We start from the raw sequence: 17,586 nt of genomic DNA on the forward strand, positions 1-17,586 counted from the left end.
AATTTCATAGATTTCTATGTACTTTTACTAAAGTTACTAAAGAGTGCGAAAATCAAATTTCTTCGGACGACGACGACTACGACGCCAACGTCATACCAATATACGACCAAAATTTTTTCAATTTTTGCGGTCGTTTAAAAACGGTATCAATTATGTTTATAGTGCAAGTGAAAGGGGAAAGTGAATAACGGTATATAACACAATTTCAAAATAAATCAAAATCCTACTATATCGGTTAAGAAAATGCTGTTCCATAATTTCTATGCCTCAAAATAATACTTGTGGTTTTATCACCTATTATTGAACCGATTAAAATATACAGAATGAGACAAAATATGCTACAAACGTGCGTGTTTTGTTTGGATTGATCTACTGTCAGTACACATACTGACCTGCATATCAGTCTCGTCGACTGCCAGTAAATATGGTCTTTGTATCTGAATAAAGGCAACAGTAGTATACCGGTGCTCAAAAGTCATAAAAAAAATCCGGGTAACAATAAAGTGCAACACAAACAAAGGCTAACATAGATAGAAACGAACAGGTAACAATTGCCATATTCCAGATTTAGTTTTAAGAAAAAATGGTGGGTTGAACCTGGTTTTGTGGCCAGCCAAATATCCCACTTATATGACAATGGTAAAAAATATTAGTAAAATGACAATAATAAGTGACACAAATACAGCACAAACACACGCAAAAATACTCATCACAGAGAAACGCAGAAAAAACAAATGATATAATAGTCGACACAACATGCAAACAGAAGAACAACATCATCATCAATCGCAAACAGTGACACGTAACGAACAGGCAATTTCGAACTATATACAATTAATTTACAATACCAGTTCAAACAATTAGCATGACTGATGATATAGAAAGTAAATTTACAATTTTTTTCCTGCAATTGGGTGTTCTACTATACAGATACAGCCCTACAGATATCGCTATGCTGTATCTGTATACTATACAGATATCGCTGTAAAGCTCCGCCCACTGCCGGACTGAGTATTGTTTGAACCTGTGTGACCTCAGAATGTGTATTCCATTTGCTTTCCAATGACGATGACAATTGTCGACTTCAAAACTGGAATGTGTATAATTGTGTTACAAAATCAACCATGTCAATTTCAGCATGCATGTTTAGTGAATGTCAAGTCTGAAGCGTAGGACAACTCGCACACTTCTGTTTCAAATTTGACAGTGTTTTATTATTTGTTTTTAATGTTGAAATTAGTTGTTATGTTAAAATAGATAATTATTCACCTTGAGCGATGTATTATTGTTGACCATTCGAGATTCTTTTTTTGCGAACCCGTCTTTAGCGTAATGAACGATTTTGATATTACTACGCGGGTCTCAAGGGATTACAAATCGAAAATAAATGCTAAATATGTTAGTATTTGTGTCTTTCATAACACAACAATATACAGAATTTATTGCAGGGTAAAGACAATAACTGTTTAGTGTCTTTAAATATCAGCTGTATTTGTATTCGGCTCGAAACATGTGTAATAGCTCGCTAAAAGCTCGCCTACACCTTGATTCCTAGCCTCGTACAAATACAGCTGATATTTAAAAAGACACTTAACAGTTATAATCTATGTATTAACAATATCAGTTCAAACAATTAGCATGACTGGTGGTATAGAAAGTAAATTTACAATTGTATTTACAATACCAGTCCAAACAATTACTTATTAGCATGACTGATGGTATATATATATTGAAAGGCAATTTACAATTATATTTACAATACCAGTTCAAACAATTCGCATGACTGATGGTATTGAAAGGCAATTTACAATTATATTTACAATACCAGTTTAAACAATTTGCATGACAATGATGGTATTGAAAGGCAATTTTAGACCTATCAGACTGGTTTACTATGAGTAAATATGGTCAACTTATCTACTCAATAGTTTGGTCTAATGTGAGTAAATGTACTCTATTTATCTGCATATCAGACCTTGATACTGTTAGTAAATATACTCTATTCACATGCATATCAGACTGGTCTACTGTGAGTAAATATACTCTATTTACATGCATATATATATATATATATATATCAGACTGGTCTACTGTGAGTAAATATACTGATACTTACCTACATCAGATTGATCTACTGTGAGTTGTTATGAACTACTTACCTGCATATCAGACTGGTCTACTATGAGTTGGTATGCTATATCTTTGCACTCGCCATGATTAGCTGGTAGTTTAATATCACTCTCCCATTCTCTCTGTGGTGCGTGTGCGTATGCTGCAGCCGGAGTAGCATGTGTTACACGTGTAGACGTCACTATTCCTGTACTTTTACCTACAACACGAGCAATTATATAAATACTTCGAGCGAACAAAAAAACCAAGACAAACACAATAGTTACCGCTCGCCTTCTTAAAATATGAATCAATTGTTAAGTGCAATATGAGCTATACTGCTGCAGAATACCAATAACAAAAAGGAAAGGACATTTTAAACATACAATTTTCAACAAATTTAAGTGATTGTATTCAAGACTCTTGGTATAAACGAATGACGTAGAAAAAGAAGCTGGTCAATAATCCTCGTTACAATTACAAAGTTTAGCTAAGATAATAAAATGATCCACAGGGCGCAGCTTGATACGACCGCAAAGGTCGAACCCTGAACAGTTGGGGCAAGTATAGATACAACATTCAAGCTGGATTCAGCTCTAAATTTGGATTGCGATTAAATATTTGACACAGCATAAGTTTCTGACACAGAATGAATGTGGTCCAAGAACTTAAAAAATTAAATCGGACATTTATCTATAATGGTCCAATATCCAAAATCTAAATACACGGTTAAATTCGGCATATCAAAAGAACCCCAAGAATTAAATTTTGATGAAATCAAACAAAAAACTTAATTTTGGACCCTTTTGTCCTCAATGTGGGCCAATTTGATAACGGGGACAAAAATCAAAAATCTAAATGCATGGTGAGATTTAGCATATCAAAAACACCAATAATTCAATGATTAATGAAATGAAAAAAAGTTTACCCTTTAAATCTCAATGTGAATCAATTTAAAAACAAAGTCCAAAATCCAAAAACTTAATACTCGGTTAAATTCAGCATATGAAAGAACCTCAATATTCAATTTTTGTTAAAATCAAACAAAAAAAAGTTTAATTTTGGACCCCGATGTGGACCAACTTGAAAACTGGGCCCATAATCAGAAATCTAAATACATGTTTAGATTCAGCATGTAGTTATAAACATTGTGTTAAAATTTTATTGATTTCTATTCACTTATACTAAAGTTATTATCCGAAGCCATCTTTCTTCGGACGACGACGACGACGTGATACCAATATACGACCAAACATTTTTTACGTTTTGCGGTGGTATAAATTTTTTTTTGTTATTTTATGAAATAATGCGATAAATTATTTCAACCGGTTCAATTTAGAGCTTAAAATTTCGTTTAGCTATTTGTGGGATGATGTCACAGGCACTTGCTTGTCTCCACGGGAAGGCAAGGTCGACTATCTATATGTAATCGACCTTCCCATTGATTGAGACAGGTGCTTGTGGATGATGTTTATACCCCTACATTACATTTACTTATTCAAATGGCATTAAATATATCAAGTAAATTACGTATCAAGGCATTACAAAAATTAAGAATAAATTCAATGATTTCCAAAAAGTGTACAGTTTATCCACAACAAAATAAACGAACCAGCATATTTTGACCAATTGACCATGCCATCAACTTTTGCATTTCTAATTGAAGAACAATTTGCGTATTTGGCTCTTCCATCGACACCTATTGTATAGTAGTTTGCTTTAATTCCCGCCATAAGGGCAGTGGCTGTTGCACCCGAGTCTGATGTCTGTTTGTCTATGTTATAAGTCTGCAATTAAAAATATAATCAATTTACAATGTGAACTTTTACAAGTTTATATACTAAATGTCTATCAACCGTTAAACATGGCTGATTAAACAGGATTCATAGATATAAACTAGTTTTGGGTTTTACAGTTCTTATTTTGTGAAGAACGTTAACCACTCTTTCAGACAATACACTGAAGATGATAATATCAAAATGCTGCACCCTTTGATCTACAATATATTTGTTGAGTTTGGAGGATTGATATATTTCAACAGGCTGTTGGTTTACACCTTATCGCTAATCCCGGCTGACCCGGCTGCTTGAACTTTTGACGCATACAACAATCATGAATTACTTTTCCATTTTGGCGTCAGATATTTTGCTTTATGACGTCAAAATGTTACGGGAACCTGTGTGATATCCAGCAATTTCGGACAAATAGCGATAAGGTGTATTCCAACGAGTTATAATTGTGTACCCCTAATGGCACATTTGTTTTGTACAATGTACTCGTAAGAAGCAGAATTAATTCAGAACCTTATGAATGACAGAAGAGAAAATTCTTAAAGGAGTAGGTTCAGTAAGACCCCTTTTTGGCACCAAAATATAGCAGTTTTAGAAAATTGTGAAAATGTAATCTTTAAGCTTTTTTGGGGAAAGTAAAATGCTTGCTACATAAATATGAGCTGTTTTTGACAATGCACAAATATCGCGTTCTAGCATCATTAAGTCATGCTAAATTAATGAAATCTTAAAAATTTTAGCATTTTGGTTAAATTGTGGACGGTTTCCGTCTCAATTGATAGTGGCCGCATTCGTGTTCATTCGTAATATTGAAATGCAAGTTGTATTTAATGATAATACAAAACATATATAAAGGTTGAGGATGAACACGGATGCGGCCACTTTTATTTTTAACAAAAAAACATCTGAAAAGTGACGTTTTGTTGCATATTTTATCGATTTTTCATATTTAAGCTTGAATCGGAGCATTTTTAATGACTAATTCAGTTAAAATCTTTCAAATAAACTAATCGAATCAATTGAAATAGACACTTAAGTGTTTAAAAAGTGTCAAAAGACTTACGTTCGATGAACCTGAAATTTGAGGCCAAAATCGGCCCTTACCGGACCAACTCCTTTGACTATCAGATATATTGATGATGCCACAACACTGAATTGCCCATATTTCAGACAGTATTGCCCATATTTCAGACAGTACTTACATCTCATATATCCCAGTGAACTTGAAATTAAGGATACGACTGATACTAGAAGAACTGCTTCATACCTTGATCTCTTGCTCGATATTGACACAGATGGACGACTTCACACTAACATCTTTAATCTATAATTTATAATATGTTGGTACGTTTCAACTTCCCGATTGTCAATTTCCCATTTCTCAGCAGTAACATACCCTCTGTCCAATGCTATGGTGTTTACATATCTCTGTTGGTACGTTTTACTCTTGCATGTTTACGCTATACAGACTTCATAAACAGGAGTTATGAGGAAGAAAGATTAACAACGACACTCATGGAAATGCAACAATATGGATCTATACAATGTGTGTGTGTCTAAACTAACTGACGATATGTTTCCCACTTCTTAAATTGTGGACTACCGTCTTCCATCCAGTGTGCTAAGCACCGAACGTGACCTCTTCCCGAATATAACTGTTTTGTCGAGTGTGAATTCGCATTGCTATTAGACGTGTCTGTATTTAAGCACCTAACATTCATGTATTTAATTATCATGTTTCTTTTGTAAGTCTGGTTGGATATTGTGTTATGTCTTATCGTTATGTGGTTTTAATTATATTTTTTCCCATATGTTTGTAAAAGTGAAGATAATCAATCAGCTAGTTAATTTATATTATATTTAGTTTAAAGCAACAATATCCGTAGGATTTATTTGTTTTCACACAGTTTTGATTTAGAAGAAAAACCGACATGGTTAGAAAATAAAAATTATTACAACATAACAAACTCAATCCCAATTATTATATTCTATTTTTTTTTTAAATTGACCTGTGGTGAAACAAACCTCACACCGTACGTCACGTTTTGTGGCGTTGATACATTCGCGTGGTGCACAGTTCTATTGTGTTGTACTGTTGTACTGTCGTAAATTCATTGGAGGTGGTGTCCGTTGTTATACTGTGGTTAACATGTTGTAATGTTCTTTTATATTATTTATTCATGTACCGCTATTTATCTCCCCCTAGTGTACTTGTCTTCATTTGTACTACATTCTAGTCATGTAATGATGTCTTTATAGCGGTATTTTTTACATCGTCATATCAGCGGAAAGTTTGGCCAGCCATAAAAACTAGGTACAATCCATTACCACTTCTATTTTAACACCTTATAATCGATAAGTTTCCCTCGATTTTGGTTTGTAACCCGGATTTGTTATTGCTTAATCGATTTATGACTATTGAACAGCGGTAAACTACTGTTGCCTTTGTTTATAAATGATTTAACGATACTAATAGGGGCTAATCCAGGATATTGAAAAGGAGAGAGTCTGGCAAACAAACATTAAGTGATTCTTGTAACAAATATGTCATGCATTTATCATATGTCATATATATGAAGCTCCGTAGCTTAATAAGACCCTTGCCCCTGCCGCCCCTAAATCTGCCCGTGGCTTAACATCCAGCTTATATCACATGCTTTAATATTAAGAATGATATCTTCATTTACTCGGGGATGGAAATCACGATATTCATGCAAACATGCTACAACTTGACCCACTAAGTAGTTGGAAAAGATGGAAGATGAACTTGTTCACATGGAGAAATGTGTCTCTTAATTTCAAACCTCTGTTGATTTGATGTTGCATAAAAAATTTCAAGTAATCAATTCCAAACAAGCCATTCAAAATTTAAAAAAAATAAAAGGCGGGGACTCAAAAGATTTTCCTTGCATTAAATAAGATAAAAGATATAAGATTGAATACACAGCAATTGTTTAAAATAATTCCCCCCAAAAAATGATACTGCTTCTTTACAGTGCAAAAATGCAGACTATTCATGAAAAATATCTCATGTGTCTTGACATTGAACTCTTTTTGTGTAAATAATGAAATATCTTCCTCAATACCATCTGTATTCGTTTTGTACAGTATACATTTATCGTCCGTAACACCTGCTGTATTTGTTTTGTAAATAGATAGATGTGAAACGAAGTCTCAATTAACAAACTGTATTCAATAGTATCAATATACAAAATACATTGTCGTTTATTATATGACTCTACGGCCACTAAATTTATAAGTTAAACTACTATTACGTATACAAAACACATGCACTTGTCTCTAAAATAAATTTCCTGTATATCTTAATATGTTATAACATGTGTCCAAAGTACACGGATGCCCCACTCGCATTATCATTTTATATGTTCAATGGACCGTGAAATTGGATAAAAAATCTAATTTGGCCTTAAAAGTAAAAAGATCAACCAAAAGGGAACATATGTATCAAGTTTCAAGTTGATTGGACTTAACTTCATCAAAAACTACCTTGACCAAAAACTTTAACCTCAAACTCACACTTTTAATTTCTATGTTCAGTGGACCATGAAAATGGGGTCAAAAGTCTAATTTGGTTTAAAAAAAGAAAGATCATATCATAAGGAACATGTGTACTAAGTTTAAAGTTGATTGGACTTCAGGCAGCTTCATCAAAACTACCTTGACCAAAAACTTTAACCTGAAGTGGGACGAACAGATGGACAGACGAACGAACGAACGAACGAACGAACGGACGAACGAACGAATAGACAGAAGGACGCACAGACCAATAAACATAATGCACCTCTACTATCGTATGTGGTGCATAAAAAGTATATAGGAACATTTTTCAGGACAAGTGCCTGTAATACAAAATTCTGTGATGGTTATTCGGTTAGTTGATGATGAAATCGAGTGTATTTCATAGATAAATAGAATATAATGAACCATGAACATAAATGTCAAGCTCTAGATAGCCCCGAGTTTCCAAATTTGTAACTTACATTTCTCAAGGACTATAAACAATTTGACATCAAACCAAACCCCCAATTGGCAGCAAAAAAAATAGACAAGCAGAAGGGAAGTTCCTGACTTTTCTGCTTTAAATAAATTTCTGAAATAAAAACGGTTTGTCAAAATTGTAAAAGTTAGTAGCTTATTTAAATGAAATTTGTGTCATTTTTTATCTTATTTAATACAATAAGTGCCATATTAAAAGACTGAATTTCGTAGCATATCGCTATTGGTATTTTCAAACTACGGCTGTTCTTGTTACAAAATGTATATACACCACGTCTTGCTGCATACGACCAATCCAGAAACTGGATAGAATTACAATTTTTTTTTGCAGTTAACATTTTCAGCGACATATCAACTATATTTACCTTGGAAAGTGCGACATGTGGAAATTTTTCAAATTCTAAAATAGTTTCCTCTCCGGGTCGACCTTGTTTCTGACCACGTAGTATTCTGGCTGCTGTAACAGTTGACACGCCCATCCCATCGCCAATGAACAAAATGACATTCTTAGCCACATTTGTGTTGAGTTTGCGATTCAGTGCATTCTTTAAAATCTCTTGAGATTCTTTCCTCCATACGTATGCTTCTGTAGAAAAGAAAACGTGCGTAATTAATATTTGATATTTGATTTATAAATTGATACTGGGCATAATATGAATCCGTCTCTTGTCTTCTATACCCTAAGGGAAGACTGAAATATATTTTTTTTTACAACCTGGTCTTTTCCGTTAGAAATTTATACGTGCTGACTGACCACTGTGACTGATGTCCATTTGGCTTAATATTTATTTCTTAAAATACACAGGCCAAATTCTGTTGTAATAGGGACGCTAAATTCTGTGTCACATCTAGTCAGAATAAGGAGGTTTACTTTGTAGAGCGTCATTCATTCTGCACGTGAAATGACGCTAGAAAAAATTGCGTTGATGAGTCTTTATGTGATAAGTATACGTTAAACTTCTGTCAGTACACCAAATTATCTTTCTCCCATTGCCATCTAGTTTCTCAAACAGGAAACCCCGGATGATCCGCCACATTTCTTAGTGTGCAAGTGTAGAACCAGTATTTTAAAAGGGGACCGAACAAGACAACATGAGTAGTTGTTGGAGTGTATATATATATATTAACCATCATAGCTAGCTGTACAAGGGGCGCCCCTGGTCTCTATTTAATATACCTTCGGTGTCTAAGGAACGGAACCTCCGGATCGAGGAGCATCGAATCAGTGGTCCTTTCATTCCGATTCTTTCATTCAGATGAAACTACGTTTACTTTTGATTAACTAGTATTATTAGTTTGGGTTCGACATCAATACCCTTAAGCTAAACCACCCTTTATACTACATTAAACCAGATGCTCCACAGGGCACAGCTTTATACGACCGCAGAGGTCGAACCCTGGACAGTTGGGGCAAGTATGGACGTAACATTTAAATTGACACAGCTCTGAATTTGCATTGTGATTAAATGGTTGACACATCATAGGTTTCTGACACAGAATGAATGTGTTCTGAGAACTTAAATTAAAAAAAATTAACAATCTTAAATTGGACATTTACCTATTATGGTCCAATATCCCAAACTAAATACATGGTTAGATTCAGCATATCATAATACCCCAAGAATTAAATTTTTGACGAAATCAAATAATGTTCAATTTTAGACCCTTTAGACCTCAATGTGGACCAATGTGATAACATGGGACCATAATCAAAAATTTGTAAGGGTTCCGCGGAACCCAGTGTCTCGCCTACTTTTGCTGTAAAACGCAGGCTCAACAAAAATGAGGAAAAAAATCAATAAAAATATTCCTCTGGATACTATTTGATGATTGTAAGAAGCTTCTGTCCAAGTTTGGTAAAAAACTATCTTTGGTAAAAATCTAGGATAGTTAATGAATCTTATGCAGACTGTATGTAATGTTAACTGGAAGAAAATTTAAAAGTAGAATACAGAAAAAAATGGAGTTTTCTTTTTACAAAATTTACTCCTGGATACTATCTTATGATCATAAATAAGCTTCTGTCCAAGTTTGGTACAAACCCAGGATAGTTTAAGAAAGTTATTTAAATTTTAAAAACTTTAACAACAGAGTGAATGTAATGTTTCCCCGCAGTAAAAACTAAGTCCATTTAAAAGTAAAATACGGAAAAAATAGATTTACTTTTTTCAAAATTTACTTCTGGATTACTATCTTATGATCATAAACAAGCTTCTGTCCAAGTTTGGTACAAACCCAGGATAGTTTAAGAAAGTTATTAAAATTGTAAAATCTTCAACCACAGAGTGAATGTAATGTTTTCCCGCAGTAAAAACTAAGTCCATTTATAAGTAAAATACGGAAAAAATGGAATTTTATTTTTACAAAATTTACTTCTGGATACTATCTTATGATCATAAACAATCTTCTGTCCAAGTTTGGTAAATATCCAGTATAGTTTTAGAAAGCAATTAAAATTTCAAAAACTTTAACCACAGAGTGAATATTTGTGAACGCCGTCGACGACGACACCGACGACGACGGAATGTAGGATCGCTTAGTCTCGCTTTTTCGACTAAAGTCGAAGGCTCGACAAAAATCTAAGTACATGTTTAGATTCAGCATATCAAAGAACCTCAAGAATTCATGTTTTCTTAAAATCAAACTAAGTTTAATTTTGGACCCTTTGGACCTTAATGTAGACCAACTTGAAAACAGGACCAAATATTAAGAATCTAAATAGATGGTTAAATTTGGCATATTAAAGAACCCCTGTAATTCATTTTTTTTTAGGAAATTAAGTTTAATTCCTAAACTGTTGGGATCAAAACTCTCAAAATCAACCCCAACCTTCCTTTTGTAGTCATAAACCTTGTGTTAAAATTTCATAGATTTCTATTTACTTATACTAAAGTTATTGTGCAAAAAAACCAAAGAAAAAATCTTATTTGGGACCTTTTTTTACCCCCTATTCCTAAACTGTTGAGACAAAAACACCCAAAATCAATCCCAACCTTTTTTATAGTCATAAATCGTATGTCAAAATTTCATAGATTTCTGTTAACGTATGGACGACATCAAAAAATCAATGTAAGATAAAAAAAAAAACAAAAAAAAAACTTAATTCAAATATTTTGGGGGTGAGGGTTGAACTGCTGCAAGATTTGGTTATCCGACATTGAATTTTACAAATATTCATATGGGTCAATCAATTTTCCCCAAATTAAGTTAAGAGGGGGGGGTAGGGGGTCAATGAAAAAACTATGTGAATTAATTTTTTATCCTTCATTGAATTTTGATGTAGTGTAGTCCCTTATACTAAATTTATTGCACGAAAACCAAGAAAAATGCTAATTTGGGCTCTTTTTCGTCCCTAATTCCTATACTGTTGGGACCAAAACTTCCAAAATCAATACCGACCTTTCTTTTATTGTCATAAATATTGTGTTAAAATTTCATAGATTTCTATTTACTCGAACTAAAGTTAAAGTGCGAATGAAATCAAATGTCTTCGGACGACGGCTACGACGAAGACGACGACGACGCCAACGTCATACCAATATACGCCCAAGAATTCTCAATTTTTGCGGTCGTATAAAAATCAGTAAAAGTAAATATATACCTATGGTGTGATACGAGTCACTCAGTTAAAACTAAGTTTGCCCAATGACCCCAATTTTTCGGTCTACAAATCGACTTCCGTCCCATCCCATCTTTTTTTAATTTGCAACGTCAAGTGTTAATCCATCTTCGGATATACAACTCCACTTACTTACTCACCCTTAGTGAGTAATAAATCCTTTTTCGGTCTTCAAATCGACTTCCGTTGATCCCATCTTTTTTTATTTGCAACGTCAAGTGTTAAGCGGGTATTTTTTTTAATTTTATTTTACATCTTTTGCTAAAATATAGTAGAAATGAATAAGAGAATGGCATCACAGTCTTGTGGATCATCTAAGTCAAATCCCGGATATCTCGTATATAGTTAGCAACAACCCTCTATCGAAGAAGACATGTGTGAGTTGTCTCAAGTCAGGGACCGCTGACCTTTGTTAGTCTTATATTTTTTTCTAATTTTTGATCTAGTTCATTTATTTGTTTTGGATTCAAGTATGACGTCCATTTTCACTGAACTAATACACATTTTTATTTAGGGGCCAGCTGATGCCCATCTCTGGGTGCTGGATATTCTCACTGCATTGAAGACCCATTGCATGATGGTCTGCGGCTGTTACTAGTATGGATCTACTATTTGGCCGGGTTGTTGTCTTTTTGACATATTCCCTATTTCCATTCACAATTTTATGATTGGAAATTAACACTAACTACAGAATATCTTTCAACTGCATTGGAGATATTTATATTCCGTAGGTAACAAAATTGACACAGAAATTAACAACGGTAGGTCATCGCATTGTTCTTCTAAGCGTGCATGGAACATGTCGTTATCTGTTTATGAGTGAGATTTCAGGGAAAAACGCTTTATCAAAAATATCTTCTTTTCAAAATGCATTTTATGTTTTTATTTTTGAATATAGCAGATTTCCCTCAAATTTTAAGTCTTTGGAAAAGAGGGAGGGGAGGACGGATTTTTACTGTGGTCATTTTAAACCATTTGTTTTGACTGTAATAAAACAAAAGTTGCTGTTATCCCTAATCTCTGATGGAAACAAATGATTTTTTTAATTTCCCATCTGAAACAAGATAACCCTTTACGGTTTAATTTGTGTAAGGAATTAATTAATGCCTTTCCTTTTTCGTCTATTGTCGCCTTAACATACAGCCGTTAACTTTAGATCATTTAGAAATGAACGTGCAAAACTTTACTTAATAAACTTCACGATGAAATGTATCAATCTCTCGAACAATAAATAGACATGCAAAACTCCCAAGGGCCGGATCCAGCCTTTTTCAAAAGGAGGGTACCCAAAGCAGAATTTATTGTGAGCAACCATATGTCCCCATTCAAATGCATTTATCGTCCAAAATAAAGGTAGTGTCCGGGGATGTTCCAATCCCTTCTAGATTCACCACTGACTTCACTTACCCAACCAAAACAGCTGGTTAGAAATAAATATTAACTACTCCTTCTTTCGGTCTACAAATCGACATGTCGCTATCCTATATGTCTTTATTCACATTCTTAAGTGTGAGGTACATTTAATTTAATTTTAATTTAATTTATATACCGACCATTCATCTTTCTCGGTTTTTTTTACGGGGGTGGGGGTAGGGGATATACTTTTATTTTTACTATGGACAACTTTGAATACAAAGATATCCCTAATCTTGGAGGAAAGCAAAAGTGTTTTTTCCATCCATTTCCCGTTACATTTTCAAGTCATTTCGGGCTGATTAGCTTATTTTGCGGTTGGATGTCATACGATGATCAACATGTACAAATATAGTTGCTGACTTCTAAGCCATTTGGTCTCTGTTTGGGAGTTGTCTAATGGCCAATCATCGATCATACCGCATCTTTATTCATAAATTCATAAAAAAAAAATCACCCACCCCCATTTTTCCCAGGTTTGTCCGTCTTTCACTTAAAGAAGTTTGGGATCCTGGTCCACTGCTTACTGTCAAATGGCACAAAGAGGAGGTTCGAGATGCCAGACTACATCAAAAGAGACATGACGGGTAGGCTGGGTAGCCAGCGTCTTTTTAAAATCTAATTATTGTTACTTTTCAGGTCGAAATTAAATCGGTTTCAATCATATTGTCATTTTTATAAATTTTCTGTTTACAAAACATTGATTTTTTCGAAAAACTAAGGATTTTCTTACCCCAGGAGTAGATTACCTTAGCCGTATTTGGCACAACTTTTGGGAATTTTGGATCCTCAATGCTCTTCAACTTTGTATTTATTTGGCTTTTTGACTATTTTGATCTGAGCGTCACTGATGGGTCTTATGTAGACAAAACGCGCGTCTGGCGTATAAAATTATAATCCTGGTACTTTTGATAACTATTCACACCACTGGGTCGATGCCACTGCTGGTGGACGTTTCGTTCCCGAGGGTATCACCAGCCCAGTAGTCTGCACTTCGGTGTTGACATGAATATCAATCATATGGTCATTTTTATAAATTTTCTGTTTACAAAACATTGAATTTTTCGAAAAACTAAGGATTTTCTTACCCCAGGAGAAGATTACCTTAGCCGTATTTGGCACAACTTTTTGGAATTTTGGATCCTCAATGCTCTTCAACTTTGTATTTATTTGGCTTTTTAACTATTTTGATCTGAGCGTCACTGATGAGTCTTATGTAGACGAAACGCGCGTCTGGCGTATAAAATTATAATCCTGGTACTTTTGATAACTAATTAGAACCCGGTTTGTATTTTTTAAATTTGATCCCCATATTCATGAATTTAGGCCAAGTATAGGTAATCGTTAGAATGATTCGTGACATATTTACAGTAACGTGATCAATAAGTTAAATAGATGACATACATTTTCAAACCTGCATGATCTAAATTGATAAATAAACAGGGTCAAATCCCCGACGTTCCCAATTTTAACCCTCTTTTGTTGTTGGACTGGTTTAATTACATTAACGGGTGTAATTTAGTTATCAGGTTGCGTAATATCATACCTGCAGGGTACCTGTATAGGTGATGAAAGGTCAAAATGTAATTGCAAAACATTAGTCACGTGTTTTTCGAAATATTAAAGTAAAATTTCACAATAATTCTCAGCTTTATGAAATAATTTAAAAAAAATATATGTCACGATAAATAACTATTAAAAACTATATTCTCAACAAATATGATGAACGCAAGTTTCACTGAAAACAAATTTAAACTATGATATCAAACAAAATATTAATAAATAAAAATGAAATTTAAAATACCTACCTTGTGTGTAAATATAGTTCCAAAATAGAATAAATAGAATCGAGAACAGTACCACGTGTTTATCACATGGAGTCATTTTAACATTTAATACTTTTAAATTTTAAATTGTCGTGGGTGTGAAAATTCGTTGACCAAACGGTAGTCAAAACTGACAAAATAAATAAACCCCTTAATCAAGGCCCTGATAAACCCATATCCATTTGATTATTTGATCAATCGGATTAAATCTATATTTATGGGGATCAATAAGAAATTCCCCCTTTTCCAATAATGATGTAAAACAACCAGACTGTGTCATCAGACTAAAAAAAGATATGATTGCAATATTAACTGTGAAACAGAATTTTCTGGCTTTTCAAGTTCCGATCGTTGCGTTAAAAGAGAATGTGGATGGGGTTTTACAGAATAAAGAATAATATGAATAAATAGCAAAAAAAAATTATATAGGGCATGATGGGGGTTAAAATTTTTTAAGAATAACTGAAAAAAATACAGAATTAGGTAAACAAATGGTGTAAAAAAATGGTGATTACGGTCAAGAACCATGTCCAGACCATCATGACATGTACATAGAAGTTTTTACAGAATGACATTTTTAAAGACAGAATATAAATGAGTGAAAATAATATAAAATATTTCTGAAATGAAGGACAGACCCTCATCTACTGTGTAACAGAGTGTTGTCACATTGCCTATTGTTTGAATATATATATACCGCCTGTATAATAAAACATATCAACTCAAGTAAAAGATTTCTGAAATGAAGGACAGACCCTCATCTACTGTGTAACAAAGTTTTGTCACATTTGCCTATTGTTTGAATAAATATGTATACTGCCATAATGCTATAAGCTTTCGAATGAGGTATAAAGTTTATCTATAATTAGGGGCTAAAAGGTCGCGGCAGTTCATTCCATTATTCAAAATATCCATTTGATTATTCAAAATTGGCTATTTCTTAATTTTCACGCGTATTTCGACATTTAAGTCATCTCATGTGCGTTGAGGAACATGTTGACTATATACATTTTGTTCCTCTCGTTATAAGCTTTCGAATGAGGTATAAAGTTTATCTATAATTAGGGGTTAACGGGTCACAGCAGTCCATTCCATTATTCAAAATATCCATTTCATTATTCAAAATTGGCTATTTCTTAACTTCCACGCGTATTTCGACATTTAAGTCCTCTAATATGCGTTGCGGAACATGTTGACTATCAACATTTTTGTTCCTCTTGTTATAAGCCTTCGAATGAGGTATAAGGTTTATCTATAATAAGGGGCTAAACGGTCGCGTCAGTCCATTCCATTATTCAAAATATCCATTTCATTATTCAAAATTGGCAATTTCTTAACTTTCACGCGTATTTCGACATTTAAGTCCTCTAATATGCGTTGCGGAACATGTTGATTATATACATTTTGTTCCTCTTGTAATAAGCTTTCGAATGAGATATAAGGTTTATCTATAATTAAGGGTAAAAGGGTCGCAGCAGTCCATTTCATTTTTCAAAATATCCATTTCATTATTCAAAATTGGCTATTTCTTAATTTTCACGCGTATTTCGACATTTAAGTCATCTAATATGCGTTGCGGAACATGTTGACTATATACATTTTCTTCCTATCGTTATAAGCTTTCGAATTAGGTATAAAGGTTATCTATAATTAGGGGCTAAAGGGTCACAGCAGTCAATTCCATTATTCAAAATATCCATTTCATTATTCAAAATTGGCTATTTCTTAATTTCCACGCGTATTTCGACATTTAAGTCCTGTAATATGCGTTGCGGAACATGTTGACTATATACATTTTGTTCCTCTCGTAATAAGCTTTCGAATGAGGTATAAGGTTTATCTATAAATAGGGACTAAAGGGTCGCAGCAGTCTATTCCATTATTCAAAATATCCATTTCATTATTCAAAATTGGCTATTTCGTAATTTTCACTCTTATTTCGACATTTAAGTCCTGTAATATGCGTTGCGGAACATGTTGACTATATACATTTTGTTCCTCTCGTTATAAGCTTTCGAATGAGATAGAAAGTTTGTCTATAATTAGGCGCTAAAAGGTCGCGGCAGTTCATTCCATTATTCAAAATATCCATTTGATTATTCAAAATTGGCTATTTCCTAACTTTCACACTTTCACGCGTATTTCGACATTTAAGTCCTCTAATATGCGTTGCGGAACATGTTAACTATAAACATTTTGTTCCTCTTGTTATAAGCTTTCGGATGAGGTATAAGGTTTATCTATAAATAGGGGCTAAAGGGTCGCAGCAGTCCATTCCATTATTCAAAATATCCATTTCATTATTCAAAATTGGCTATTTCGTAATTTTCACTCTTATTTCGACATTTAAGTCCTGTAATATGCGTTGCGGAACATGTTGACTATATACATTTTGTTCCTCTCGTTATAAGCTTTTGAATGAGATAGAAAGTTTGTCCATAATTAGGGGCTAAAAGGTCGCGGCAGTTCATTCCATTATTCAAAATGTCCATTTGATTATTCAAAATTGGCTATTTCTTAATTTTCACGCGTATTTCGACATTTAAGTCATCTCATGTGCGTTGAGGAACATGTTGACTATATACATTTTGTTCCTCTCGTTATAAGCTTTCGAATGAGGTATTAAGTTTATCTATAATTAGGGGCTAACGGGTCACAGCAGTCCATTCCATTATTCAAAATATCCATTTCATTATTCAAAATTGGCTATTTCTTAACTTTCACGCGTATTTCGACATTTGAGTCCTGTAATATGCGTTGCGGAACATGTTGACTATATACATGTTGTACCTCTCGATATAAGCTTTCGAAT

General features: G+C 33.7%; 1 protein-coding gene across 6 annotated transcripts in view; it reads right to left on the reverse strand.

Annotated features, from left to right (window-relative positions):
* The window catches only part of LOC134693707 (alkaline phosphatase, tissue-nonspecific isozyme-like), a 42,624-nt gene extending 27,551 nt beyond the window's left edge, over positions 1 to 15,073 (reverse strand). Inside the window, exons 1-4 of one of the 6 annotated variants that reach the window (XM_063554606.1) lie at positions 14,757 to 15,073; positions 8,282 to 8,502; positions 3,722 to 3,896; positions 2,160 to 2,329 (exon numbers count right to left, since the gene is read on the reverse strand). In XM_063554606.1, coding sequence (XP_063410676.1) covers positions 2,160 to 2,329; positions 3,722 to 3,896; positions 8,282 to 8,502; positions 14,757 to 14,832 — 642 coding nt within the window. In that variant the 5' untranslated portion in view covers positions 14,833 to 15,073. Of the gene's footprint in view, positions 1 to 2,159; positions 2,330 to 3,721; positions 3,897 to 8,281; positions 8,503 to 13,681; positions 13,823 to 14,036; positions 14,329 to 14,352; positions 14,476 to 14,756 lie in introns of those variants that run through there. The other 5 variants (XM_063554605.1, XM_063554607.1, XM_063554610.1 and 2 more) reach the window with 5 other exon arrangements.
* Between the last annotated feature and the right edge of the window lie 2,513 nt (positions 15,074 to 17,586).

This window comes from Mytilus trossulus, chromosome 12, assembly GCF_036588685.1.
Source record: "Mytilus trossulus isolate FHL-02 chromosome 12, PNRI_Mtr1.1.1.hap1, whole genome shotgun sequence".
In the NCBI taxonomy this organism is placed as follows: Eukaryota; Metazoa; Mollusca; class Bivalvia; order Mytilida; family Mytilidae; genus Mytilus; species Mytilus trossulus.